General features: G+C 42.0%; 2 protein-coding genes across 10 annotated transcripts in view; one reads left to right on the top strand and one right to left on the bottom strand.

Moving 5' to 3' along the window:
* Window positions 1–353: 353 nt before the first annotated feature.
* ZBTB26 (zinc finger and BTB domain containing 26) lies at window positions 354–16,979 on the bottom strand. 4 transcript variants are annotated; one of them, XM_015116860.3, is made up of 2 exons: window positions 16,842–16,979; window positions 354–5,072 (listed from the first exon to the last, which is right to left on the bottom strand). In XM_015116860.3, exon 2 carries the CDS (start codon window positions 5,060–5,062, stop codon window positions 3,737–3,739), a length of 1,326 nt encoding a protein of 441 aa, XP_014972346.1. In that variant the 5' UTR covers window positions 5,063–5,072; window positions 16,842–16,979; the 3' UTR covers window positions 354–3,736. The 4 variants fall into 4 exon arrangements, with proteins under 4 accessions (XP_014972346.1, XP_014972345.1, XP_077821182.1 ...); XM_015116859.3 differs by having other exon boundaries at window positions 16,846–16,967; XM_077965056.1 differs by lacking the exon at window positions 16,842–16,979 and adding an exon at window positions 7,206–7,347.
* A 95-nt stretch (window positions 16,980–17,074) lies between these two features.
* Window positions 17,075–27,879, top strand: part of RABGAP1 (RAB GTPase activating protein 1) — a 174,759-nt gene continuing 163,954 nt past the window's right edge. For 3 of the 6 annotated variants that reach the window (XM_077968056.1, XM_015116891.3, XM_077968054.1), the window contains exons 1-2: window positions 17,075–17,281; window positions 22,318–22,453. The gene's annotated coding sequence lies outside the window, so the exon portion shown is untranslated. Of the gene's footprint in view, window positions 17,282–22,317; window positions 22,454–27,393; window positions 27,450–27,879 lie in introns of those variants that run through there. The other 3 variants (XM_077968055.1, XM_015116892.3, XM_015116894.3) reach the window with 1 other exon arrangement.

The raw sequence follows: 27,879 nt of genomic DNA, 5'->3' as shown, positions 1-27,879 counted from the left end.
ACAGGGTTTCACCGTGTTAGCCAGGCTGGTCTGGATCTCCTGACCTCGCGATCCGCCTGTCTCAGCCTCCCAAAGTGCTGGGGTTATAGGCATGAGCCACCGCGCCCAGGCGCCTCTGAACCAATTCAGAAAGGCAGTTGCTCTGCTCTTCCAGCAACAGATTCTCGTGGAAGTAACTGAATCCAGTAACAACTTTCTGATTAATTCCTATTTTCTTCTGAAGGCAATCTCAGCATGCTTAATATGTACTTTTAAGACTATACATAAAGAAGACATTCCTATATTCAAAGTAAAGCAATTAAAAAAGAATAGAAGGAGGGGAGAGTGAGAAAATAAACCACTGACACCAGAGCTTTAATCATCACACTTTTATTAAGGAAACTTCCCCATAATAAGTGAAGAGGTAGTTCATAGTATGTCTAACATACAACAGATTTAGAACAGCTATTCATGAGCTGAAATAAAATCTTCTGGGTTGTGTAGGACAGTATTTTAGAAGCAGTGACAATAGTCACCTTCCATTTATAGATCTGCTAATAAAGAAACTTAAACAAATTAAAACCATATCTGATTTACCTCAGAGCCACTTCAGTTTGGAGTTTATCTTTAGTATTAAATAATAAATAAATAACTGACACAGTAATTTTTTTTTAAAACCAAACTATGGTAGAGAGTCATCTCCTTTTTAGTTCTCTTGGGGATCCATAAAATACAAATGCTGAATGATAAAGGTTTTAAAAATCTTCCTCCTCTACAGAAGTATGACTAGTTTTGAAAGTCATCTTCTTCTATAAAATGTACTGGATATCAGTAACTTGACTTCTTTGCAATATAATCTAACAAACATGTATAAGCAAAGAAGGAGGAAAGTCAAGTTCCACAAAAATTAGAAAAATGTCTCACAGAAACAGAACACCTCTCCAGCCAAAAATGGAGGAGACTGTAAATCACTTCAGTGGTTTGCATTTTCAAAAGGTGAGAACTAAATGTTTTACTGATACAAAAGCACAAAGTTGCTGATTTTAACTGATGGAATACAGCAAGGCAGCTTTCTTTATTATTTCTAGTATAAAAGCAAATTGAGACTTTGTTTCACTAAGACCATATAAGACTATAAGCTCCATGAGGGCAGGGACTCTATCAATCTTACCTTCATTATCCTCAGTATCTAGCATAGTGTCTGGCAACAGTAGGTGCTTAACTAATGTTCCTTGAACAACTGAATGAACCCAGAAATAGTCTCCAACCAAAGAGACCAATCTTATTTGAACCCGTGCCTTTTAGTCTTCAAACCAGTAACAAAAACAGGACATGAATGTGAGCAAAGGAAGCACTCCAACTTGAAATTTTCCTGTGAAGAAATGATGTTGACAGAAAAAACCAAAAAATGCTGTTTGGTTGACAGGGTAGAGTCTCACTATTGCATAGAATTGGTACTCTTTGGCTGGATCATGTAAAAATCACAATGCTAGGAAGCATCATTAGACCATATAATGAGTGATGTTAGGCATAAGGTACCTATTAGCTTTATCACTCAACTGTATTATCATTTTAAATATCTGAACAAAAGACAAAAATCATACTTCACATCTGACACACATGATGATAATTTACATGTGATAACAATGATACATGTAAACGTATCAAATATAACAGTTTAAGATCCCCTCTGACTATACAAGCCTAATTTTTCAAATCTGCATGCACTCTCATAGCTCAAAAACAAAAACAGAAAATCCTGATGGAAACTAATAAACAGTTTTCCACACAAAATCAATTTCGCATTTAGATCTTCTCACATTATTCTTGCTTTTTCCCTCCCTAAACAACACCTAGCAAATCACTCACTTGGATGGGAAGAATATAATACTCATCTAACTAAAAAATAATTAATATAAATCCCTCTGTGATATTTTGTTGGCAAAATTCAGGTTGTCTCAGCCAACAGGGAGACACAAAGGGGAAACACAAACTAGGAGCTTTTTGCTAATGCATTATTCTTCATGTACTAAATCTTTTAAAGCCAAGGGATAGTGAGAAGAAGGAAGAAGATGCTAGCTCACATTTAGTTATACCTTGGCCAATATTGGCCAGGCCACCTCTTCAGGCTTTGGATACCCCAACTTAAAATGAAAGAGGTGGAGTAAATGACCTTTTAAGATTCTCTAAAGACTCTACTAACACTATTACCTAAATCTAACTCATGGGTGAGAAACAAATAAGACTCAAAATTTTAGGTCTGAAGTACAACATGTGTTTTAGGAAAAAGAGTTGTTTTGTTTTTCCTTTTTGAAAATTAACTTTGTATTCGCAATCAATCAAAGGCAGCAAGGTGGGACAGTGTACCTTTAAGAGGAATATCCGTATACAGAAATTTGATTGCCCTTTCTGTGTCCAACCTTTTATCATCCATTTTAGAAATTAAGGTACACGAGGAAATGAAAATTCAGAGACTTTTATGGTGCACAGGACAAAACTCTGATGGCCAAATTAATTCACCTTTCTGATGGCTCAACTCTGAAACAAAATTCAGAGACTCCCAAATAGACTCTTTTTGGAGAGCCCATTATACTTTAGCACATTTTTAGTGTGCCTGGAGCAGTCCTGATCTCAAAAGCATCAACAAATTACACATTAATTATAAGCAGATGGGCTGGGCACGGAGGCTCACGCCTGTAATCCCAGCACTTTGGGAGGCTGAGGCGGGCATATCACGAGGTCAGGAGATCGAGACCATCCTGGCTAACATGGTGAAACCCCAACTCTACTAAAAATACAAAAAATTAGCCAGGCGTGGCAGCATGCGCCTGTAGTCCCAGCTACTCAGGAGACTGAGGCAGGAGAATGGCATGAACCTGGGAGGTGGAGCTTGCAGTGAGCCGAGACCACACCACTGCATTCCAGCCTGGGCGACAGAGCGAGACTCTGTCTCAAAAAAAAAAACAAAAAATATATATATATAAAAAAGCATATGGCCACTTATGGGACATGCTACCAGAGAAAAACCTCCCATGTAAGTGCTGTTGTATAAGTGTACTTCTATCCCTGTTGATTATGCTCCTCATGGTCATCCCTAACTATCTGCCTGCAGGTGTTCCTCAAGAGAGGGTACTCTAGTATATTTGAACAATTCAATGAGATGAAATTGGGCTATGATACTGTTAAAAAGAGTACATAACAAACCAGCATACTTCTTTATAGCCAGCTCCAAGACAAGTACAAATGGTAGGCAGCAGATTCATTTATCAGACATGGAGGAATAATCAATAGGCAACCAGAAGTTCTACCACATTTTCAGGTCAATAGCAATACCGCCTTATATCTCAGCCTATTTTCTACCAAAGAAAGATTATTCACTTCTCTTAGCATAGCATCTATTAGTGGAGAGTAGGTGATGTTATTAACTTGTTGGTACCTTCGGAATGTGCCTAGTGAAAAGCCTAAAACAGTGTCAGTCTAAGACATAAGTCAATGTTAGGTAGACAAAAGGAATTATTCCTTGGGAAAGGAAAACAGACTTTACAAGATAAATAACTCAAAACAGAAAATGGGAGAGGGCAAAAGTAAGGCAAATCCACTCCAAGTGGTACGTTGCCTGGTCTATTAGTGCTTTGACTCACTCCCTACCACCTACACAGAGGCTTTGGAGAAGTCAAACTAGCAAAATCACTCCTAAAAAGACCGAGACTATTGCCACATTCTCAGTCAGCTCGAGTTGTGAGCATGAAGCCCCTACTCAATTCACACAAGTACTATCATTTCTTAAGTTCAGGACAGCTTGGGCCAGTTTACCTGCATCCAGGACCTGTGTTGCATCGGGTTGTGGCTGACACCCTTTAGAGTCTGTGACTGTTGTACATGCAAAAGAATCAAAATCCACTGTGAGGTCTTGTACATTTCTCTCATTGGCATTATCAAAGCTGTTTTTGCCATGCAGCTGTTTAAGGTGTTTCCTCAAAACTGGTTTATGTGCAAAAACCATATCACAATAGTTACACTTATGGGGCTTATCTCCACTGTGAAGGTTAAGATGATCCTGTAAGGAACACTTCTGAGAAAAGGTTTTCCCACAGATTTTACACTGGAAAGGTTTAATTCCGGCATGCACACGCATGTGTCGATGAAGGTTGCCTTTCTGAGTAAAAGTCTTGCCGCAGAGTAGACACATAAAGAGTTTGTGCATTTTTAAATGGTTGGCGTAGTTCTCCAGGTGACGAAACACCCTGGTACACTTTGGGCATTGGTGATGCCACTGTAGGCCTTTGTCTACACCTCGAATATTAGGGCCAAAGACATCTTTTGAGGCCATGATGATGTTATCACTGCCTGTATAAGAAAGGGCATAATTGTGGAGATGGTTTTGTTCTATTTCACTTACTCTGTTTTCCACAGTTGAATTTATCAGGGAGTGCTGGGGCTCTGATGAATGTAAAGCAGTGGGTTCAGAAGAAATAAACTGGTTCTGATCTTTTTTACTTCTAACCTCTGATACATCCCCAATAGATTCTACCTTAACAATCTGAATATCACTGTCCTCCATATCCATACTGTCTTCAGATGGATGAATACAAGGTGAGTCCTGCTTTGGGGAGCCTCTGGCATCTCCCTGCTGTTCTTTTGACTGGGGAGAAGCACTCTGTGGTTCACATCCCTCTTTACTATCCATTGGTTGTTTTGGCTTTATAAACTTCCACAGGGCCTGTGTGCACCGTTCTACAATGTGGCTCATCTGAAGAAAACTTGCAGCAGTCAAGTAATTTACCAGTTCCATCTCAGGGAATTCCAGCACACCACTATAACAGGATAAGAGCAATTGTCTCCCCACTTCGGAACTCTGTAATATGGAGATTTTCACCTCTCTGGAATCATTCAGTAAAAATTGGTCTCTTAAGAAGGGGGAACCTGCAGCAAACACAATTTTATGTCCCTGTACCTCAATATCATCTATGAGAACTGTAACATCACAAAATTTATTCTCTTCTCTTAATTTGTTCATTTTTTGTAACATTGAATCTCCATAATTTTCAAACTTGAAGTGAAGGAGATCTGATCTTTCAGACATTTTGGCAGACCTAAAGAACAGAAATGTAAAAAGGTTGAATTTAAGGAAATTCAAACAATTAAGAAAGCTGGATCTACCTTCCAAAAACAAATCTGTGTTGTCATATCTGTTTTGTATGTATCCAAATGAAATCTTCCTTGAAAGGAGAAGCCACTATAACAGGTTTCAAAGGCTGTTAAAAATTACTCCTTACCAACATCAAGTGCCAATTGCACCTAAAGAGTGGACTTGTATTTGTGTAAATAGCTTGGCATTCATTCAACTTTTAAAGATACTTAATACAAGAATAGTGTTTGGGCTAGTCCAAAAGTATCTTTTAACTTCTCAAATGAGAATTCTATCAGGTTTCTAAAGTAAACTAAAACATAACCCACACAAGTAAAGATGAAATAATTATCTTATTTTGTATAAAACGGTGAACCTGCTTCTTCTAAGACAAGAGAAATTGCCTTCTCACTTCAGAACTCTAATATGGAGATTTTCACCTCTCTGGAATCATTCAGTAAAATCTGGTCTCTGAAGAAGAGGGAACCTACAGCAAACACGGGTTCCTTTGCTCTTTTTCTTTGCTCTGTATTTTAAACAACTGCACTGACACTGCTTGCCCAATTCCTGGTCAAACCTTTTTCTGTTTAAATTGATAGGAACTTATCCATACAAGTATTTCTGCAATAAAATGAAAGTCACAGACCTAATGGGACAATGTTTAGGCAAAGACAAAGTTCTTTATCCTGTCCATTCTGGAAAAATCTAAAGTCTGTTTTAAGGAACATTTCTTGATATAGAAAATAAAACACTTGATGCAGAAAAACCAGATGAGCTATATGGTGGGAATCTGAGTAGCAGTAACATAGATCAAATCAATCCCTATTAGATTCTGTTCTTTAAACTTTATCCCTATTTATCAATCATTACTCATTATGTGGACTACTAGAACTGATTCATAAATGTTGCCTTGGCTTCCTTCTTATGTTCCCTCTAATACAGTTTTCACACCACCACATCTTTCAAAAACAGAGATCTGATTATACCCCACCCCTGCCTAAACTCCTTCAGTGACTTCCCATTATCTCCTGGATGAAGACTAACCTCTTGAATACAAACTGATTAACCAAACCCAATCATAATTAAGGTAAACACTGGAAAAACCCATTCAACAATGGAGAAGGTATCTTTCCCCAAACTGTCTGCATACTGATTCCTTAATACAGCAATTCCTTTGGAGAAAGTCTCCATATTCTGATTCCATACTCTCATAAATGATTTTCTCATAACCTGGCTTCCCATTTGTCTCTCTCAAGGGAAAAGATAAATTTGCCATGCCAACACGCTAATTCCAGTCCACCAGTCACTATAAACTAATGACATAATGAAGTGACATTCTCTTTATACACACACACACACACACACACACACACACACACACCAGTCTTCTATGAGATTGGTAGATATGTTAGGTCTGTCTTTGAGATATAGCTCTATAACCTCAGTGCGTCAAGAAATTCACTGAATTTTATGTATTAATCAACCACCTTAGTTCAGAGTCAGATGAGACAACCAGCTTCTCCTGGCCACATCTGGACCCCAAAGTTCAATCTTTACATCTTAACTTCTGTTTTATTCTTATTCCTTAGTGCCTGATACATAACATCACTCTCTTGGCTCCAGACCTAATGATACTTGTTTCCTTAGTTTAAAACACTACTTTCTAGGCCAGGCATGGTGGCTCACGCCTGTAATCCCAGCACTTCTGGTGGCCAAGGCAGGTGGATCACCTGAGGTCGGGAGTTCGAGACCAGCCTGACCAACCTGGAGAAACCTCGTCTCTACTAAAAATACAAAATTAGCTGGGCATAGTGGCACACGCCTGTAATCCCAGCTATTCGGGAATTTGAGGCAGGAGAATCACTTGAACCCGGGAGGCAGAGGTTGCAGTGACCCAAATTGTACCATTGCACTCCAGCCTGGGCAACAAGAGCAAAACTCCATTTAAAAACAAAAAAAAACAAGCTGGGCTTTGTGGCTCATGCCTGTTATCCCAGTACTTTGGGAGGCTGAGGTGGGTGGATCACGAGGCCAGGAGTTCGAGACTAGCCTGGCCAACACACTGAAACCCTGTCTGTACGAAAAATACAAAAATTACCCAGGTGTGGTGCCACGTGTCTGTAGTTCCAGCTTCTCAGGAGGCTAAGGCTGGAGAATCACTTGAACCTGGGAGGTAGAGGTTGCAGTGAGCCGAGATTGCGCCATTGCACTCCAGCCTGGGAGACAGAGTGAGGCTCTGTCTAAACAAAACAAAACAAAACAAACAAACACACCACTTTCTAAACAATTCTGACTCCTTTATTTTCTCTGAGAGGCCCTTCCCCGACCGTTTAATACAGTACAATTGTCTCTACTGGGCCCATTGCATACTTCTATTGTAACAGTCAACACACTTTATCAAATACTTATTCCTTCCCATCCAAACTCCAAGTTTCATGGTATTAAGGGAAAGCATCTCCATCTAATGCTGGGAACTTGCATCTTCTAAGACAAAATATTCTTTCCTTTTGCTTTGAATTATATTATACTTATTGCAGCTACATTGCTTGTCCCATTACTGGCCAAACCCTCTTCTGTTCAAATCAGTGTCTATTCCTATCACCTAATATTGCACTAAACACACAGCAAGTGCTCAGTTTGCATTAGTTGAATCTCTCAGATTAGTTTGACAGTGGTAAGGAAGAACTGTTGTTAGAAAAACCAGCTTGGCTGGGCGCAGTGGCTCAAGCCTGTAATCCCAGCACTTTGGGAGGCCGAGACGGGCAGATCACGAGGTCAGGAGATCGAGACCATCCTGGCTAACACAGTGAAACCCCGTCTCTACTAAAAATAGAAAAACTTAGCCGGGCGAGGTGGCCGGCGCCTGTAGTCCCAGCTACTCGGGAGGCTGAGGCAGGAGAATGGCGTGAACCCGGGAGGCGGAGCTTGCAGTGAGCTGAGATCCGGCCACTGCACTCCAGCCTGGGTGACAGAGCGAGACTCCGTCTCAAAAAAAAAAAAAAAAAGAAAAACCAGCTTAGTGTCTGCAGAAGCATTACAGGTCTGAGGCCATGATGGCCTAGAAAGAAAGAAAAATGGGAAGAAGAAGAAAGGAAAAATAACAAAAGATATTTCAAAGCACTTGGTAACTGACCGGATATAGAGAATGAATAAAAGGAATGTGTAAAGATTCTAAACTTAGGTGTTCATTTGAATGAGAATGGCATTGAAAGTGAGGTGACAGTGACTCACGCCTGTAACCCCAGCACTCTGGGAGGCCAAGGTGGGCAGATCACGACGTCAGGAGATCGAGACCATCCTGGCTAACACGGTGAAACCCCATCTCTATTAAAAATACAAAAAATTACCCAGGCATGGTGGCAGGCACCTGTAGTTTCAGCTACTCGGGAGGCTGAGGCAGGATAATTGTTTGAACCTGGGAGGTGGTGGTTGCAGTGAGCCAAGATTGTGCCACTGCACTCCAGCCTAGGTGACAGAGCAAGACTCCGTCTCAAAAAAAAAGAAAAAAAAAAAGAGGTGAAATTTAGGAGGGGAACTGGCGTGGCACCAGTATAATAATAAGTATATTAATAAAAATATAAACAAAGCATAAGCTTTCCCCTTGTATGACATTTTGAATGTACCGATAATAATCACAATAAATACAAAAACTGCATTGAGAGAGGAGTGATGTAGACAAGCAAATGAAACATCAGAGAAAAGAAACTCAGTATTAACTATGAAGGGAAAATCTAGAAGATATACAAGGAAAATGTCAGTAACTTAAAGCAGCAAAAGTATTATCATTGGTCCCTTTTAGCAACTGCAGTAGCTTAAAATATTCATTTTGGATTTGGAGTGGTGAATGTTCCAATTTGTAACCAGAGTTGTAAAAATGACTGTTTCAAGCAGCCAAACAAAAGTGGCATTCTATTTTAGCATTTAGCTGGTTTTGAAGGTGCCTATGAAACCCTCAGATCAGTATTTTCCTCCTCACACCCCAAAATAAGCATTCATTGCTTCTACCTATATTATGACAGTACTCACAATGCTTTAGACAGGTATCCTCAGAGACAATTGTTCCTTGCTCTAAAGATGAGCAGCTGTCATGTGTCATATGACAGTGTTTTGTTCAACAATGAACTGCATATACAATGATGGTCCCATAGACTGTAATACCATATTTTTACTGTACCTTTTCTATATTTAGATACACAAACACTTACTATTGTGTTACAGTTGCCTATAGTATTCAGTATAGTAACATGTGGTACAGGTTTATAACCAAGGGGCAACAGGCTGTATCATACAACCTAGGTGTGTAGTAGGCTATACCATCTAGGTTTGCATTAAGTATACTCCATGATGTTCACAAAATAATGAAATCACCTAATGACGCATTTCTCAAAACACATCACATTAAGTGATGCATGACTATGCTTACTATCCATCAGTTCTCAAGAAAATTATCAAGAAGAGCAGCCAACTGGATAGTTCAGGGAAGTGTTTGCTTTGATCTGTCTGCTGTAGTCTAAGAATGTGAGCAAAATTTATTGTTTTTTTAAAGGACATTTTCCCTAGGATGTGTCAGCCCACTCTATTGTCTCTCTTTGATAAATTATTTCCAGGCCTCACATCTTATCCCTTAATTGTTTCCTTTCACTACTTTCTCTTTCCAATAGACTGTTAGTTATTTGAGGGTAAGGACCAATGGTTTGTTATACTTTATACAGCTCATTTAACAAAAAACAGAATAATAATGAGTTCTTAATGTTCCCCCATGAAATTATTACTAGTCTATGATACAGATGCTCTTCATTACCATGATATCTTCTTTTGACTGACTAGGGAGAGCTTTCTTTCTAGGGTTTGTTTCCAAAATAGTTTTGGCAATATAAAACCAAATTTTATCTTTTTTTTTTTGAGACAAGGTCTCACTCTGTCATCTGTCACCTAGGCTAGAGTGCAGTGGCGTAATCATAGCTCACTGCTGTCTTGGCACCAAGGCTCAAACAATCGTCCTGCCTCAGCCTCCTGAGTAGCCAGGACTACAGGTGCACACCACCACACCTGGCTAATGTTTTTATTTTTTGTAGAGACATGGTCTTGCTGTGTTGCCTAGGCTGGAGTGTAGTGGCATAATCAAATCTCACCGTAACCTAAAACTCCTGGGTTCAAGCAGTCTTCCCACAAGGCCTCCCAAAGTGCTAGGATTACAGGCATGAGCCTGTTTTAAATACTTAAAAAAATTTTTTTTAATAGTTAAAAAAAATTTCTTATGAACTGTCTTAATTTTATTTAAAAATAAGAGAAATGATACCTAATCTTCCTTGCTACATTTCAGGTATAGATGTTATACCTAAATTGACCCATTTAGGCTGAGCACAGTGGCTCATGCCTGTATTCCAGCACTTTAGGAGGCTGAAGTGGGCATACTGCTTGAGCTCAGGAGTTCGAGACCAGCCTGGCCAACATGGTGAAACCCCATCTCTACAAAAATTACAAAAATTAGCTGGGCATGGTGGTGTGTGCCTGTAGTCCCAGCTTCTTGGGAGGCTGAAGTGGGAGGATGGCTTGAGCCCAGGAGGCAGAGGTTGCAGTGAGCCATGATCATGCCACTGCACTCCAGTGTGGGTGACAGAGCCAGATCCTATCTCAATAAATAAATAAATAGGCCGGGTGCGGTGGCTCAAGCCTGTAATCCCAGCACTTTGGGAGGCCGAGACGGGCGGATCACGAGGTCAGGAGATCGAGACCATCCTGGCTAACACGGTGAAACCCCGTCTCTACTAAAAAATACAAAAAGCTAGCCGGGCGAGGTGGCGGGCGCCTGTAGTCCCAGCTACTCGGGAGGCTGAGGCAGGAGAATGGCGTAAACCCAGGAGGCGGAGCTTGCAGTGAGCTGAGATCCAGCCACTGCACTCCAGCCTGGGGGACAGAGCGAGACTCCGTCTCAAAAAAAAAATAAAAATAAAAAATAAATAAATAAATAAATAAATAAATTGACCCATTTAATCATGGCAATTTCTACAGGTAGGTATTACCATTATCCCAGATTTTGTATATGAGGAAACTAAGTTTAGAAAACATAAATAATTTGTAAACCCTAACAGAGGTTGAAAGTGTTAAGTGTTAGATCTGGTACTTGTGTATACACTGCATGATGCCAAAATCCAGGTATGAAACTACTAACCTAGGTACAGTTTTTTTTTTTTTCTTTTTTTTGAGATGGAGTTTCGCTCTTGTTGCCCAGGCTAGAGTGCAATGGCGTGATCTCGGCTTGCTGCAACCTCTGCCTCCTGGGTTCGAGCGATTCTCCTGCCTCAGCTTCCTGAGTAGCCGGGATTACAGGTGCCTGCCACCATGCCAATTTTTTTTTTTTTTTTTTGAGACAGAGTTTCGCTCTTGTCACCCAGGCCAAAGCACAATGGGCTTGCCGCAACCTCCGCCTCCTGGATTCAAACTATTCTCCTGCCTCAGCCTCCCCAGTAGCTGCGATTACAGGCATGTGCCACCACGCCCAGCTAATTTTGTATTTTTAGTAGAGATGGGGTTTCTTCATGTTGGTCAAGCTGGTCTTGAACTCCCGACCCGGGTAATCTGCCCACTTCAGCCTCCCAAAGTGGTGGAATTACAGGCATGAGCCACTGTGCCAGGCCTAATTTTTGCATTTTTAGTAGAGACAGAGTTTCACCATGTTGGCCAGGCTGGTCTTCAACTCCTGACCTCTGGTGGTCTATCTGTCTGCCTCGGCTTCCCAAAGTGCTGGGATTACAGGCGTGAGCCACCGTGCCTGGCTGGTATGGTTTTATCTCAAGGATAATATTAATTGTGTAACTCTCAGGTTTCCTTCCTTACATTCGGTATCATAAATACAGGCCAAGAAAATTCATTGAGCTGCACACTTATGACTTGTATATTTTTGTTTTGGTTATGCTTCAAAAAAAGGTTTATGTTTAAAAACAAAAGTTGTAACTTCAAGCCAAATTTGCATGAAATTAGAAGACTTAAATGGCAAGCATATATGTATTAGTCATATTCCTGATTGCGTGTTATGCCCTTATCCTTATTATACCTTTCTCATCTATTTTACTTTATATTATTTTCCATCTTTTGTGTATTTATCTTTGTGGACTGAAACTTAATGCCATTTGCAAATAAAGCAAAAAATAAATATTATGAATATATTTGATTTCACAATCCCCAACTGTAGGTAACATCTAACTATAGCAGTAATTACTCAAAATAGTAATAAAAATCACTCACATAATTCTAGATTATAGTCAAGCTTCTTGTAACTGAAGGAAAGTAAAGAACTGATCAGGTAGATTAGAGACACAGTCATCATATTTTGTTGATTCTTTCCTCAGACTGATCACTAACTCCTCACTCCTCCATTCTTACATCACTGCCATAGTTCAGGTCTTTATTATCTATTGCCTCGGTTACTGAGATTAAATCTGAATACTGTTGAGTTTCTATTAGCAAGTTTTGAATGATATTTCTCAAACATCAATGTAACGGGAATATTCTCACTTCCTTTTCACTTATATTTATACAATCCTTCCACAATGATAACTAATTTGAAATTTTCCCTTTGTTCAAATGGGAATAGTAAAAAAGGACTAATTACTGAATATTCCAGGTAGGACAATGTTCATTGCTATACTATAGGCAGTGAGAAAATAGTTTCTTTTCTCAAATGCTTCTAATGACTACCGGCAAGTAAAATTTTTCTATCTGTACAATAAATTCCTAAGCTATGTATCAGTTTCCTTCCTCACTTGTCTCATAAAAGCGCCCTTATCTTTCAACTTACCACTCACAACTACTTGGAAATCTTTGTCCCTCATTGACATATGTTCTTTTTCTAAAGAGGCTTTATTATACTACAGCTTTTCTCTCTATAAACCTTAATCTTGTTCTTCTTTTAGGTAACTTTCATGACACAATACTCTCCAAGTTCTCAAGCTTTCGTTTCAACTTTTAAGTAATCTATACAGAATATATTCTTCTTGAAAAATTTTTGAAGATTTTAGATGTAATTACTTCTCAACTGCCTACCACTCAGTATTCAGTTTAAGTTTAATCCTTCCTGACTCTCCCTCCCTGTATTTTGTTTATTTATTTATATATTTATTTATTATTTTTTGAAACGGAGTCTTGCTGTGTTGCCCAGGCTGGAGTGCAGTGGTGCAATCTTGGCTCACTGCAACCTCCACCTCCCGAGTTCAAGCAATTCTCCTGCCTCAGCCTCCTGAGTAGCTAGGATTACAGGCACGCACCACCAAGCCCGGCTAATTTTTGCATTTTTAGTAGAGACGGGGTTTCACCGTGTTGGCCAGGCTGGTCTTGAACTCCTGACCTCAAGTGATCCACCCGCCTTGGCCTCCCAATGTGCTGAGATTATAGGCATGAGCCACTGTGCCCGGCTCCTCCTGGCATTTTAAAAACAATACTTCTATATGTCTAGCCACAGAAAGTATAACGTAATTAAGTTTCTTATACATAAACTAAACATATTGTTTTGCAACTTCTTTCACTTATTGTTTTTGAGAGCAATTTATGTTGATGAATACAGATTTAATTCTTCTTTTGATTTTTTTAAAAAATTTTTTGAGACTAAGTCTCATTCTGTTGCCCAGGCTGGAGTGCAGTGGTGCGATCTCGGCTCACCGCAACCTTGGCCTCCCAGGTTCAAGCGATTCTCATGCTTCAGCCTCCCACCTCCCAAAGTGCTGGGATTACAGGTGTGAGATACGGCACCAGGACTAGTTCTTCTTTTAAAACTGTTATGTGGAAGTGGGCAAATTACTTAACTATTGATCTGTTTTCCACCATTGTTTTGCTGGTCTGTTCTTTGAGGCTTCACTAAATTGTATAAGGATAAGTATCTCTTTCAAAGCTAAGTCTCCAATTTTTTGCTATGTTTTTTCAAAAAGCCTGTCTTCTGTTTCTCAATGTTTTATTACCTCTCTATGTTAACAATCCCTAAATCCCAATCCCCACGGCCAAACTTAACCAAACTAAATCTCAATTCAAGGTACTCAAAAATACCTGTTCTGGGCTTCTTCCCTATCACTTGAAATGCATGAAGCCTATACTCGTGCACTGTCTAAACTTCAATAAGCCAAAAAATTTTTTTATGGAGAATGGCTTGAAGAACAGTAAACGTAGAGACAAGGAAGCATTTTAGTATGTGATTACTCTAACAGATCAAGACAGAATGACATGGGCCTGAAGAGAGACAACAATAATATGGATGGAGAGGGGAAACAGATTTGAGAGACTTTTCAAACAAAGAACTGATGGGCTTGGTGACCAATGTGGGGAAAGGGTCAAGATAACTCCAAGATATTTGGTTTGAGTAACTGGATATCTCTGAGTGTCATTCAGTAAAGCAGGGAATATTGGAGGGCATGATCATGAGTCTGGTCTTGAGCCAGAGCAGCCTGCATGACATCAAGGTGAGGATCCATGAGCTGGCTGAAAATGAAGAAAAGATCTGATTACAGATGGTAAGTGATAAATGAAAGCATGAGAGTGGAAGAAATTAACCTAAATTGGCAGAGAGTAGAAACAGACTTAGGAAGAAAGAAATAAAAAAACGTATCAAACATAAATCCTTTACTTACCTTCTTCTCAACCTGGGTCTCCTTCCAAGCCTCTCCATTCTTATCAATGAGCCTCTCTTTGCTTAAATTTTTCCCACTCCTTTGGCTCCTATATTGTCACTGCATAGAGCAGTGGGTAAAACCATGGACTCTGGAGCCCTATTTCCTAGGATCAAAACCCTGCTCAACTACTTTCTGTGTAACCTCGAACCACTCTGCTTCAATGTTCCCACCTATCAACAGGAACTTATTTCATACGGTTGTTATGGAAAATAAATGATTTAATTTTTAAAGAGCTTAGAACAGTGTCTGGTATGTACACTATAAGCATGTGTTAGATATACAAATAAAGCCTGTCAATTTTCTTTGTGAAATCCTTTATAGATGTCCTATTCTTATTCCCATTTAACACCAAACCAACTGAGCTGCCTAATATTTCATAGAGTACCACCTCATCACTGCACTAAATTGCTTTTTAAAAGGTCACTAATGACCTCTTCATAAAGAAATGAAATACTCTCCCCTCCCCCAAGTCTCCAGATGCTCTGCATGAATTGATCCAGTGGTCTCTCCTCAAAATTCCCTTCTCTTGATTTCTGGGCCTTCTTGCTTGCTGTAACCCTGCACTCCTACACTTTATTGCCTACCTCTGTTTCTGCTACTCTGCTTACTACTACTAGCTCCAATTCCTCTTTCTGCTTCATAAATGTAAGCATTACCCCCCCCAAATTTCCTTCTTTTTCAAAATTCTCTTCCTGATGCCAGCTATTCCCGTGGCTTCCACTTCTATGCTGATAACTCAAACTTTTACCTCTAGCTACAATGGTTAGGCTGAGCTAAAGATTTGCATTTCCAACTCTATGCTGGACAGCTCTATGTGTCTATCGCATTAGACCTTTAATTCAACATGTCCAAAAAATGAATTCATAATCTACACTAAGCTCATGGCTTTATTTCTGATAATGGCATCACCATCCTTCAGCTCAGAGGTCTAAAACCTAAGAATTAGATTTGGTCCCTCTCGCTTCTTCAGCATTCAGTTAATTATGGAGTCTTGACATAATCATCTCTAGTATACTTGCCTTCTTACCAATGACACCATTTTAACTGTATTTCAGGAATTCTTTGCCTCTCACTAGGCTGATCCCATTGCCCCTTCAAAAGAATCTCCGATAAGAGTTCCTAGGTTTTAGCTAAAGAGTCTAAATGCAGTTAATAGAAAGTCCCTTCTCTATGGGCTTTCTACAGAACAAAATGATTTCCTGCAGTGCAAATCTGACCATATCAATCTTCTGTTCAGAACTCTTCAAAAAACTACCCATCTCCTTTAGGATTACACCATTCACCATCTGGACCTCAGCCGACTTTCCCAATCTCATATCCATTCTGTGCATAGGAATCCCCCCATTTCCTCCTCTTCCCACACAAGTTATGCCATTTCTCCACAGTATTGCAGCTGTTTTCCCTGAAAAACTCTTCAACACTTTACTCTCTCCAAGTACAATTCAGACATCACTTTCTTTCTAAAGCCTTCTCAGCAACTGTCCCTTGAGCAATTAACACATATGTGACTGATACATACATATATATATACACACACATAGGAGTACTTATTTATTCAGATCTGGCTCCCAAACTTAATTCTGAAAACTGGAACAATATCTTGCGAATCTCCAGTGTCTGGCATAGCGCCAGTAATATAAAAGGTGCTGCGGCCAGTGGCCAAATAGGGGAAAACCCCAGCAAAAGGGTAACCTAGCACTCACAGCGATTCTCAAGTACTGGCACTGAATGCCTGGGCTTCAGCTGGCTCCTGAGGCTCGTTTTATTAGGGCCTCACACCTCTGGTACTTCTTATTAGATGCCAGAGTCAGGCCCCCAAGCCAACTGCTGGGCCCTCAGCTGGGGTCCTAGGAGGCGGTCCCAGGGGCATCCTCAGGCTCCCCACTCCAGTCACAGGAAAGGGAAAGGGGCGGGGCGCAGCGTGGGCCGGGCCAAGGGCTCCTCAAGTCCCCAGGGGCCTAGGCCAGCCTCTCGGCTCCCATCCCAGTGCAGGTCCCGGCTGATCCAGGGCCCCAGGGGGGTTCCATTTTGAGAGACCCCGCACCCCAGCCCGGCGCTCCGGCCGTCTCCGCACTTACAGACCCGGGGGAAGGCCGCCGTCAGGATCCGGCACCGCCAGGAGCTCCGGCCCCTCGGGGCTCCGGGAAGGGGGAGGGGCAGGGAACCCGAGCCAAAGGGGGACCCAACGGAACCGGAAGGGCAGCCCTGGCCGGACAAAGACAACTTCCAGGTCCCATGGTCCTCTCCGCCAATCGGAAGGCTCGGAGGACAACGGGGCCCCGAGAGGGAATTTCTGCGTTGTGGGCGGGGCGCAGACGCCAGGCGCCGTACTCCCGGCGCTAGCTTCACTGCCTATTACCTCGAGGTGCGGTAGCCAGTTAGCGTCTGCGGCTCAGACCCTGTGCTGCTCGCACGGACCTGCTGCCCGGGACCCACGTCTCAGCGGCTCTTCTGCAGCTGGGCCTAGACGCTCCGCTGCCTCCTTGGGCCTGAGGGGCTCCTCTGTACTTAAACTTTGGTAAGTCCTTCTCGCCTAGGGGTGTAGACTCGTCGCTCGCGAGCCCAAGGAGCAGAACGCTGTCCCCTCACTTTTGGATGTTTTTCAGGGATCTTGCCTGGGGGTTCTTCCGAGGGCAATCTCTTGCATTCCCATGGCTTCCGTTACCTACTTCATGCTGACCATTCACAACCCAGCCAGCTACGTGGACGAGATCTCCAATTGATTGTTCTGATGTGAATGTACCTTTTAATTATCTCCAGTTCATCTCATCTCCTATCCAGACCGGAAAACTTGAGGATCCTTCTAGAGTTCTTTTCCTTGCCAATCCAGTTTACTGGTTTCTGCCCATTCTTTTCGTTTTTGGTGGTGGTGAGGGGCTTTTTATTGTGGTAAAAGATGCGTAATGTTTATTACTTTAATCATTTATAAAGTGTATAAAGCTCGATGGTCTTGAACTCTGGAGTTCAAGTGATCCGCCCTCCTCAGCCTCCCAAAGTGCTGAGATTACATGTGTGAGCCACTGCTCCCAGCCTTTCCCTCTTTTTAATGTAGTTATTTACAACTATAAATTTCCCTTTGATCACTGCTTTCACTACAGCTCATAAGTTTTGTATGTTGTGTTATTTTCATTCATTTCTATGTATTTTCTAATGTCCCTTTTGATTTCTTTTGTTTTTGTTTTTGTTTTTTTTTGAGATGGAGTTTTGCTCTTGTTGCCCAGGCTGGAGTGCAATGGTGTGATCTCGGCTCACCGCAACCTCCGCCTCCTGGGTTCAAGCGATTCTCCTGCTCTCGCCTCCCAAGTAGCTGGGATTACAGGCATGCGCCACCACGCCGGGCTAATTTTATATTTAGAGATATGGAGACGGAGTTTCTCCATGTTGTTCAGGCTGGTCTCCAACTCCCGACCTCAGGTGATCCACCCGCCTTGGCCTCCCAAAGTGCTGGTATTACAGGTGTGAGCCACCGTGCCCGACCTTGATTTCTTCTTTGACCCAGTGGTTAAGAGTGTTGTTTAACTTTCAGATATTTGTGACCTTTCCAGTTATCCTTCTGTTATTAATTTCTAACTTCATCTGTGTGGTCCGAGAAGATGCTTTGTATGATAGCTATCTTGTAAAATATTCTGAAACTTGAATTGTGGCATACAGTCTGGTGAATTCCTCATGTACTTTAGAGAAGAATGTGTATTCTGCTCTTGCTGGGTGGAATGTTCTGTATATGTCTTTTAAGTATAGCTGGTTTATTATGATATTTAGTTCTCTATTTCCTCACTTATCTTCTATCTGATTCTTCTCCCCATTATTGAAAATGGGGTATTGTAGTCTCCCACTATTATTGTAGAACTGTTTATTCTTTTAATTCTGTCCATTTTTGCTTCATGTATTTTGAGAGTCTGTTCCTAGCTAGGTAAATGTGTACAATTTTTATATAATCTTGTTGTAATGAGATTTTTATTAATATATGTCGTCTTTATCTCTTATAACATTTTTAAATTTTAAAATATTTTGTCTAATCGTAGTATAACTACATCAGTTCTTTTTCAGTAACTATTTGCATGTTATATCTTTTTTCATTATTATTATTATTATTTGAGAGGGAGTCTCACTGTGTCACCCAGGCTGGAATGCAGTGGTGCCATTTCAGCTCACTGCCACCTTCGCCTCCCGGGTTCAAGTGATTCTCCTGCCTCAGCTCCGGAGTAGCTGGGATTACAGGCGCCTGCCACCACGCCTGGCTACTTTTTGTAAATTATTATTATTTTCTGAGACAGAGTCTTGCTCTGTTGCCCAGGCTGAAGTGCAGTGGTGCAGTCTCGGCTCACTGCAACCTCCACTTCCTGGGTTCAAGCGATTCTCCTGCCTCAGCCTCCCGAGTAGCTGGGATTACAGGTGCACGCCACCATGCCCAGTTAATTTTTGTGGTTTTAGTAGAGATGGGGTTTCACCATATTAGCCAGGCTGGTCTCAAACTCCTGACCTTGTGATCTGCCCACCTCGGCCTCCCAAAGTGCTGGGATTACAGACGTGAGCCACTGCATCCAGCCCTTTTCCCTTAAATTATTGAAAATTTTTTTTTTTTTTTTTTGTAGAGACCAGGCCTTGCTATGTTCCTTAGGCTGGTCTTGAACTCCTGGCCTCAAGTTATCTTTGTTCTCCCTAAGTACTGGGACTGCATGTGTGAGCCACTGTACCTGGCTCTTTTTCTAACCTTTCATTTTCAAGCTATTTGTGTCTTTGGATGTCAAGTGATTCTCTTGTAGACAGTATTTAGTTGGATCATGTGGATCCGTGTGTATTTTTAAAATTAATTTGCCCTTTCTTTTTAAAAAATAAATATAATTTTAGAGACAGGGTCTGACTCTGTTGCCCAGGCTGGATTGTAGTGGCACAATCATAGCTCATTGAAGCCTTAACTCCTGAGCTCAAGTGGTCCTCTCGCCTCAGCCTCCCAAAGTAGCTGGGACTACAGGTGTGCAACACCACACTTGACCCGACCTGACACTCCCTTCCCCCCACCATCCCCTCCCTCCCTCCCCTCCCTTCCCCTCCCCTCCCCTCCCTTCCCCTCCCCTCCCCTCCCCTGCCTTCCCCTCCCCTCCCCTGCCTTCCCCTCCCCTCCCCTGCCTTCCCCTCCCCTCCCTTCCCTTCCCCTCCCCTCCCTTCCCCTCCCCTCTGCTACCCTCCGCTCCCTTCCCCTCCCCCTCCTTTCCCCTCCCCTCCCCTCCCCTCCCCTCCCCTCCCCTCTCTTGACAGAGTCTCACTCTGTTGCCCAGGCTGGAGTGCAGTGGCACAATCTTGGCTGATGGGACCTTGGCATGATGGGACCACAGGCATGCGGTCCCATCAAGCGATCTGCCTGTGCTGGCCTCCCAGAGTGCTGGGATTATAGGCATGAGCCACTGTGCGCAGCCTTGACTCCTTTCTGTCTTTAGATTGGAGGGTTTAAACCATTTAGATTTAAAGTAATTATTGATAAGGTGGGATTTATATTTGTCATTTCTCTATTTGGGTTTTATATGCTTTTTAAAATTCTTTTTTTTTTTTTTTTTTTTTTTTTGAGACGGAGTCTTGCTCTGTAGCCCGGGCTGGAGTACAGTGGCCGGATCTCAGCTCACTGAAAGCTCCGCCTCCCGGGTTTATGCCATTCTCCTGCCTCAGCCTCCGGAGTAGCTGGGACTACAGGCGCCCGCCACCTCGCCCGGCTAGTTTTTTTGTATTTTTAGTAGAGACGGGGTTTCACGGTGTTAGCCAGGATGGTCTCGATCTCCTGACCTCGTGATCCACCCGTCTCGGCCTCCCAAAGTGCTGGGATTACAGGCTTGAGCCACCGCGCCCGGCCTTAAAATTCTTATTTCCTCCATTACTGCTTTTTTGTGTTAGTGTTTAGTTGATTTTTTTTTATCATGAAACTTTTGATTCTCCTCTCATTTCCTTTTGTGTATATTCCATAGATATTTTATTAGTGGTTACCATAGGTATTACACTCAACATCCAAAAGTTATAACAATATAATTTGAATTGATACCAAGGAACTTCAATAGCATACAAAAACTCTGCCCATGTAAAGCTCTGCCCTTTCCTTTCTGTTACTGATGTCACAGATAACATTTTATACATTGTCTATCCAGTAACATAATTTTTTTTTTTTTTTGAGACAGAGTCTCGCTCTGTCACCCAGGCTGGAGTGCAATGGCACAATCTCAGCTCATTGCAACCTCCGCCTCCTGGGTTCAAGTGATTCTCCTGCCTCAGCCTCCCAAGTAGCTGGGATTACAGGCACCCACCACCACGCCCAGCTAATTTTTTTTGTATTCTTAGTAGAGATGGGGTTTCACCAATATTGGTCAGGCTGGTCTTGAACTCCTGACCTCAGGTGATCCACCCACCTCGGCCTCCCAAAGTGCTGGGATTACAGACATGAGCCACTGCGCCGAGCCCACATAAATATTTTTTATGCATTTGACTTTTAAATCAGAAAAAATAAAAAGTGGAGTTACAAATCATAATTACAATACTTGCTTTTATAGTTGCCAGTGTATTTGACTTACTAGGAATCTCTGTTTCTCTGTATGGCTTTGAGTTACTATTAAGTGTACTTGCATTTCAACCTGTCGGTTTCTCTTTAGCATTTCTTGAGGGGCAGGAATGCTGGTGGTAACAAACTCCCTTGGCTTGTCTTTGTCAGGAAATGTCTTAACTTTTTTGAAGAACTCATTTTTGAGTTACTATTGAGTGTACTTACATTTCAACCTGTCGGTTTCTCTTTAGCATTTCTTGAGGGGTAGGAATGCTGGTGGTAACAAACTCCCTTGGCTTGTCTTTGTCAGGAAATGTCTTAACTTTTTTGAAGAACTCATTTTTGAGTTACTATTGAGTGTACTTACATTTCAACCTGTCGGTTTCTCTTTAGCATTTCTTGAGGGGTAGGAATGCTGGTGGTAACAAACTCCCTTGGCTTGTCTTTGTCGGGAAATGTCTTAACTTTTTTGAAGAACTCATTTTTGAGTTACTATCGACTGTACTTGCATTTCAACCTGTCGGTTTCTCTTTAGCATTTCTTGAGGGGCAGGAATGCTGGTGGTAACAAACTCCCTTGGCTTGTCTTTGTCAAGAAATGTCTTAACTCATTTTTGAAGAACAATTTTGCCAGATATAGATTTTTCCATGATAGTTTTTTTTCTTTCGAGCCTCTAAGGATTCTTTATTGGCTGATAATCTTATTGCAATCCTTTGTATGGGACAAGTTGCTCATCTCTGGCTGCTTTCAGGATTCTTTTTTTTTTTTTTTTTGGTTTTTGACAGCTTAATTATAATACATTTGGTGGTTTCTTAGTATTTCCTATCAGGAGTCTGATAAACTTCTTGGATTTGTACACCATTGTTGTTCATAAAGTTTGGAGAGTTTTGACCATGATTTCTTGCAATATGTTCTGCCCTTTCTTCTCCTTTGAAACTCCCACAATTCATTATGTTTGTCCTCCTGATGGTATCTCACAGGGTCCCTTAGGTTTTATTTACTGTTCACTTTTCTTCATTTTTTCTGTTTTTCAGATGGAGTAGGAGTCACAAGGAATCTACCTCTCCACCTAGACAACAGTTGTACCAGCAGCAACTCTCTGAAGTAACTATGTTGGAACTCTGGAGTCTATTCGAATGCTGTTACACCTTCCAAGGGAGAGCTGGGCTGGTAAATAGAGGTTAATTTCAGTCTGTGTCAGCTTTTAGTGTGATAGCAGCTACTCATTCAGTGTTACTTAAAACTGTAGCACGCAGCTGTATCCACATTCCTGGTGCGGCTTGCTGGAGGCTGGGTGGGCAGTAAGAACTTTGTCCTCCAAATACTGGCTGTCGACACTCTGGTTGCTGATGACTGAGCTGCAGGTGCAGAGGCAGGTTGCCACTATTTTGACCCTTCACCAGCTGAACCTCTTTCCAAGGGTTTTAAAGGAATAGCACCTGTTTTGTTTGTTTGCTTTCCCTTTTACCCCATTTATGAGTCAGATATTGAAGGATTAGGATATTCAAAAGCAATCACTTAGGCAGGGGAAAGTAGAAAGCTACTGCATATAACCAGGGAAAGACACAGCTAAGAAAAGACCTAAGAAAACCTTAAGCTTTCACCCGAGGCTGATCCTGATCCTGATCCCCAGCACAGAGACAATTACAAAAGCCCAGCAAACGTGGGGGCAGAAGGAGAATCTTATTTTCAGATTCACCACATTATAAGATTCAAATGTTCAATTTTCAACAACAACAAATGATAAGGATTTAAAATTTAATTTTTTTTAAGTGCCATAATTAAAAAGTCAAGGGATGTAACCAGATGGAATTTATGGTTCTGAATTGGATGCTGATTTGGGAATACTGATTGTAGAAAAATTTAAAGGCATGTGGTTGTAGTCCCACTTAATTGGTTGTTACTAGGCAATACAGACCCCATCTCTAGTTGAAAAATAAAATTAAAAAAAAAAATCACAGCCGGATGCGGTGGCTCACGCCTGGAATCCCAGCACTTTAGGAGGCCGAGGCGGGTGGATAACGAGGTCAGGAGATCGAGACCATCCTGGCTAACACGGTGAAACCTCGTCTCTACTAAAAATTACAAAAAATTAGCCAGGCGTGGTGGTGGGTGCCTGTAGTCCCAGCTACTCGGGAGGTTGAGGCAGGAGAATGGCGTGAACCCAGGAGGCGGAGCTTGCAGTGAGCCAAGATCACACCACTGCACTCCAGCCTGGGTGACAGAGCAAGACTCCATCTCAAAAATAGAAAAAAAATCACAGGACATAGAAAGAAACAGGAAAGTATGGTCTATTCAGAAGAATAAAATAAATCAACTCCAACTATTTCCACAGAAGCCAAGATAGATATCTGACTTAATAGACAAAGGCTTTAAAACTATTTTGAAGTAGTTCAAAGAACTAACAGGGCTGGGCGCAGTGGCTCACGCCTGTAATCCCAGCACTTTGGGAGGCCAAGGCAGGCGGATCACCTGAGGTCAGGAGTTTGAGACCAGCCTGGCCAACATGGTGAAACCCTGTCTCTACTAAAATATAAAAATTAGCCAGGCTTGGTGGCGTACCCTTGTAATCTCAGCTTCTCGGGAGGCTGAGACAGGAGAATCGCTTGAACCTGGGAGGCAGAAGTTGCAGTGAGCCAAGTTCCTGCCACTGTACTCCAGCCTAGGTGAGAGAGACTCTGTCTCCAAACAAACAAACAAACAGGACTAAAGGAAGACATGAACAAAGTCAGGAGAACAATGTATGAATAAAATTAGACTATCATTAAAGAGAAATAAAAAGGAGCTGAGGTCAGGCGCGATGGCTCATGCTTGTAATCCCAACACTTTGGGAGGCAAAGGCGGGCGGATCATGAGGTCAGGAATTCGAGACCAGCCTGGCCTCCATGGTGAAACCCCATCTCTACTAAAAATACAAGAATTAGCTGGGCATGGTGGCGTGCCTGTGATCCCAGCTACTGGGGAGGCTGAGGCAGGAGAATCACTTGAACCCGGGAGTTGGAGGTTGCAGTATGTCGAGATTGCGCCACTGCACTCCAGCCTGGGTGACAGAGCGAGACTCTCTCTCAAAAAAAAAAAAAAGGAGCTGAAATGAAATTCTGGACCTGAAAGATACAGTAACTAAAATGAAAAATTTACATAGAGGGGTTCAAAAACAGATTTGAAGGAGCCGAAGAAGGAACCAGCAAATTTGAATATATTTCTTTGTTAAATACCCATGGAACCCTGTTCCTTCTTCTTTCCCCCTGCTTCCTTAGCTCAAGCCTTCTTCATCTTAGGCAGCTTCCAAACTATTTTATCAACCTCCTCTTTTCCCTGCTCTAGTTTTACTTAGAGTGATCTTTAAAAAAAAACCCAAATCTAATATTGTCACTGTCCTTTAAAATATCCAAGGGCACCCGTGTGTCTATAGAGTGAACTTCAGTTTCCTTATTTTAGCATTCAAGGACCTTCCTATTTTGGCTCCAGCCTACCACATTGCTTTATTTCACACCAGCCCCACATTCCATTCATATACTGTAACCACATTTTCTTGGGTACAAAGTCACTTACTGAAAAAAAGTTAAGCATATTTGGAAACCAAAATTCATTTTCTGTGAATGGGATATCGACATATAGCATTGGTAGGCATTGAAACAGACTATAGTCTATTTTTAATGACTTAGATGATAAAAACAACATGTATATCATCACTAATCCAGTGGTCAATATTAGCATAATTCTGTAAGATTCCGTAAATGTTGCATCTATTGTAGATACAATGTTACGTATCTAACATAACATCTAACAGGTTAGATTCATAACATTGTATGTAATATAATGAAACATGAAGTATGACCTGTCACTTGTGAGGTGTACTAGTCTGATATGTTTGACTTGAATCCACTGAGTCTTCAAATATAACTTTCTTGTTCAAGAAATACAAGGCTTGTAGGAACAAGCTCAATGACTTCATGAGGAAGCAACCACTCAGATAAAAACATTTTGCACTTCAAGTGGCCTGATTTCTACAGTGAACAAGAATCTTTTAATTTTTTTTTTTAAGTGCCATAATTAAAAAGTCAAGGGAGGTAACCAGATGGAATTTATGGTCCTGAATTGGATACTGATTTGGGAATACTGGTTGTAGAAAAATATAATTTGGTCAACAGAATATTTGATTGTAGTTAGGTATTGTATGAGAGGAAATTTTCCTGTAATATTACTCATTTAAGAAAGCCAACTGTAAAAATAACTTTAGGTTGACAGAAAATGTGAATGTGATCTAGGAATTAGGTGAGAAGAAAATGTACTGAAATAAGGTAGATATTTTTAATTGAAAAAGGAGATGACTAAAGTGATCTCATTTTGAAAAAAAAATACACACATGCAGAAGGATATACTCTAAAGTATTAACATTGGCGCTGGGAATGCCATGTTTTTTGTTTTTCATTAAAACATAGAGACAGGGTCTCACTATGTTGCCCAGGCTGGTCTCCAACTCCTAGGCGCAAGCCATTCTCCCACCTCAGCCTCCGAAAGTGTTAAAATTACAGGCATGAGCCTGTAATTAAAAAAAATTTTTTTTAATGCAATGCTTTTTGAAAAAATTTTATTTTAGCTTGTCTCTATTCTCCAAGGCATGTTGTATTGATTGTGTAGTACAATTTTATTTAAAAATGTATGTTAAGATTTACATAAATATTTGGGGTGTACATGAATCAAGAAATACATGAAAGTATGGGCACCAAAACGTTAAAAGTGGTTTTGTTGGGAGTTCAGGGGATTTTACTTTCTCCCTAATACTTTATTCTTTGAATATCTTGAAATGGATATTTTGTAACTACATAAGGAGAAAGGAAGCGAAACTCTTTTTCTGCAGGGGTACAGCCACTTCTGTTGTATTAGACAAATCACAGAGGGATTGCAACAGAACACAGCTTTTTCTTACTGTTTTTTCTCTGGTTGATCGGGATGCATTCATTATCCACCAGAAAACACTGTAGATGACTCATTCACCAGGAAAAGAGCATATGCCAGTTGGGATAAAGAAAGGGGAAGAGTAAGGAAGAGGCTGTAGAATTATTTTATGAATTATCACGTCTTTAGAGCCAGGTGCGGTGGTACATGCCTACATACAGTCCCAGCTACTCAGGAAGCTGAGGTGGTAGGAGAGCTTGCGCCCAGGAGTTCGAGGGTGGAGTGTGATATGATCGTCTGTGAATAGCCACTGCACTGCAGCCTGGACAAGATAGGGTCTCTTTAAAAATAAGACTTAACTAGCACTTTAATAATCATTGTTTTTGTTCCCCACTACATTGTACATTCATTGAGGACAGGGACTTTAAACTTCATTATATTGCTGTTGCTGTGTTTCACCTTTGAATGATATTAAAATAAAAATCTCATCTTTGAGTCACAATCTGATATAACCTTGTGCATTTCTGTCCTCTTGTGAGCCTTAAATGCCTTTAGGCAGCTATGTTGTACCAGTGGTTTTAGCACTTGGCAGTTGGAAGTTTTGACTTCTAGACTGGATTCTGGTCTAGACTCATTTTATAAAGCTAAATTACTTTATAAAATGAGAAAAATCGTACCATTCTCACAGATTTGTGGTAAAGCTGAAATGAGATAGCCACATAAAGACCCATCACAGTCCCTGACACACCGTGCGTCCTCAATAAATGCCAAGTGAATTTTATTACGCTGTGAAGTACTGATTTTCAAACAGGACTTGCAGCACATGAAAGATGAGCAGGGGGATTCCTTGCTCAAGCACCAGTACTCTGAGGTTGTACCCTTTGTTCGGCTCAACAGGTACTACCCAGTCCGCTTCCATATTCCCCAGTCCCGGCCGCCTGTCCAACTCCAGATACAGAGCGCAGCCAAAGTCCAGCTCACAGCCTGTGCACTTCGCGCAGGCGTACAGTCCTGAGGCGCGCTGAAAACCCAGGTGGGGCTCGGAAAGAGGAAGCTCCGCCTCGCTTCCCGGTATTGGGCCAATAGGGTCGCTCGTCGTGGTCGCGGACCTATGAGACGGGGCAGGGGGCGGGGCGGAGGGCGGAAGAAGTCGCTCTCACGTGAGTAAGGGGCTGGGGGGGCGGGGAAAGGGCGGCTTGGGAGGCCCAGGCGGTGGAGCCTCCGGGACGGCGAGCGGCGGGCGGCGGAGGAGGAGACGGCGGGTCGGGTAGGGCCGCGTTTCCCCTCCTCCTCCTCCCACTCTCCTACCTACCAACCCCAGGGGTATTTTCGACGGCCCCTGCGGAGAGCCAAGCCGTCTTCTCATCCCGCGGGGTCGGGCCAGTGGAGCTCCGCTCAGCTCCCTCGACGGGCCGAGTTCTGAGGGGAGCCGTGATTGGGGGGAGGGGGAGCTGCGACGGAGGGGAGAGGGCGCATGCGCAGGCTGGGCCGCTCTTGGGAGCCCCTGCCCAAACCGGTTCCCCCTGTCTGGGTGGGTGCCGGTCTTCTGAGTCTTGCGTATTTGGCCCTCCCTCTGGTCCCTCTGCAAAGCTGGTTTGTGTCTTGACTTTAATGTTTTAGGCTTGGTCCTATTTGGGAATCCAGCCGCTCCCCCCCGCCTCAGTTTCTCCCCATTGCCCACTAGGCCAGTATCTGTG

The sequence above is a fragment of the Macaca mulatta genome, chromosome 15 (genome assembly GCF_049350105.2).
Source record: "Macaca mulatta isolate MMU2019108-1 chromosome 15, T2T-MMU8v2.0, whole genome shotgun sequence".
NCBI lineage: Eukaryota > Metazoa > Chordata > Mammalia > Primates > Cercopithecidae > Macaca > Macaca mulatta.
The sequence above is the reverse complement of the archived record's forward strand: the minus strand, read 5'-3'. Positions and strand labels throughout refer to the sequence as shown.

Bases quoted from the DNA above. Each gene is read 5' to 3' on its own strand.
- ZBTB26 (XM_015116860.3), bottom strand. From the start codon at position 5,062: ATGTCTGAAAGATCAGATCTCCTTCACTTCAAGTTTGAAAATTATGGA.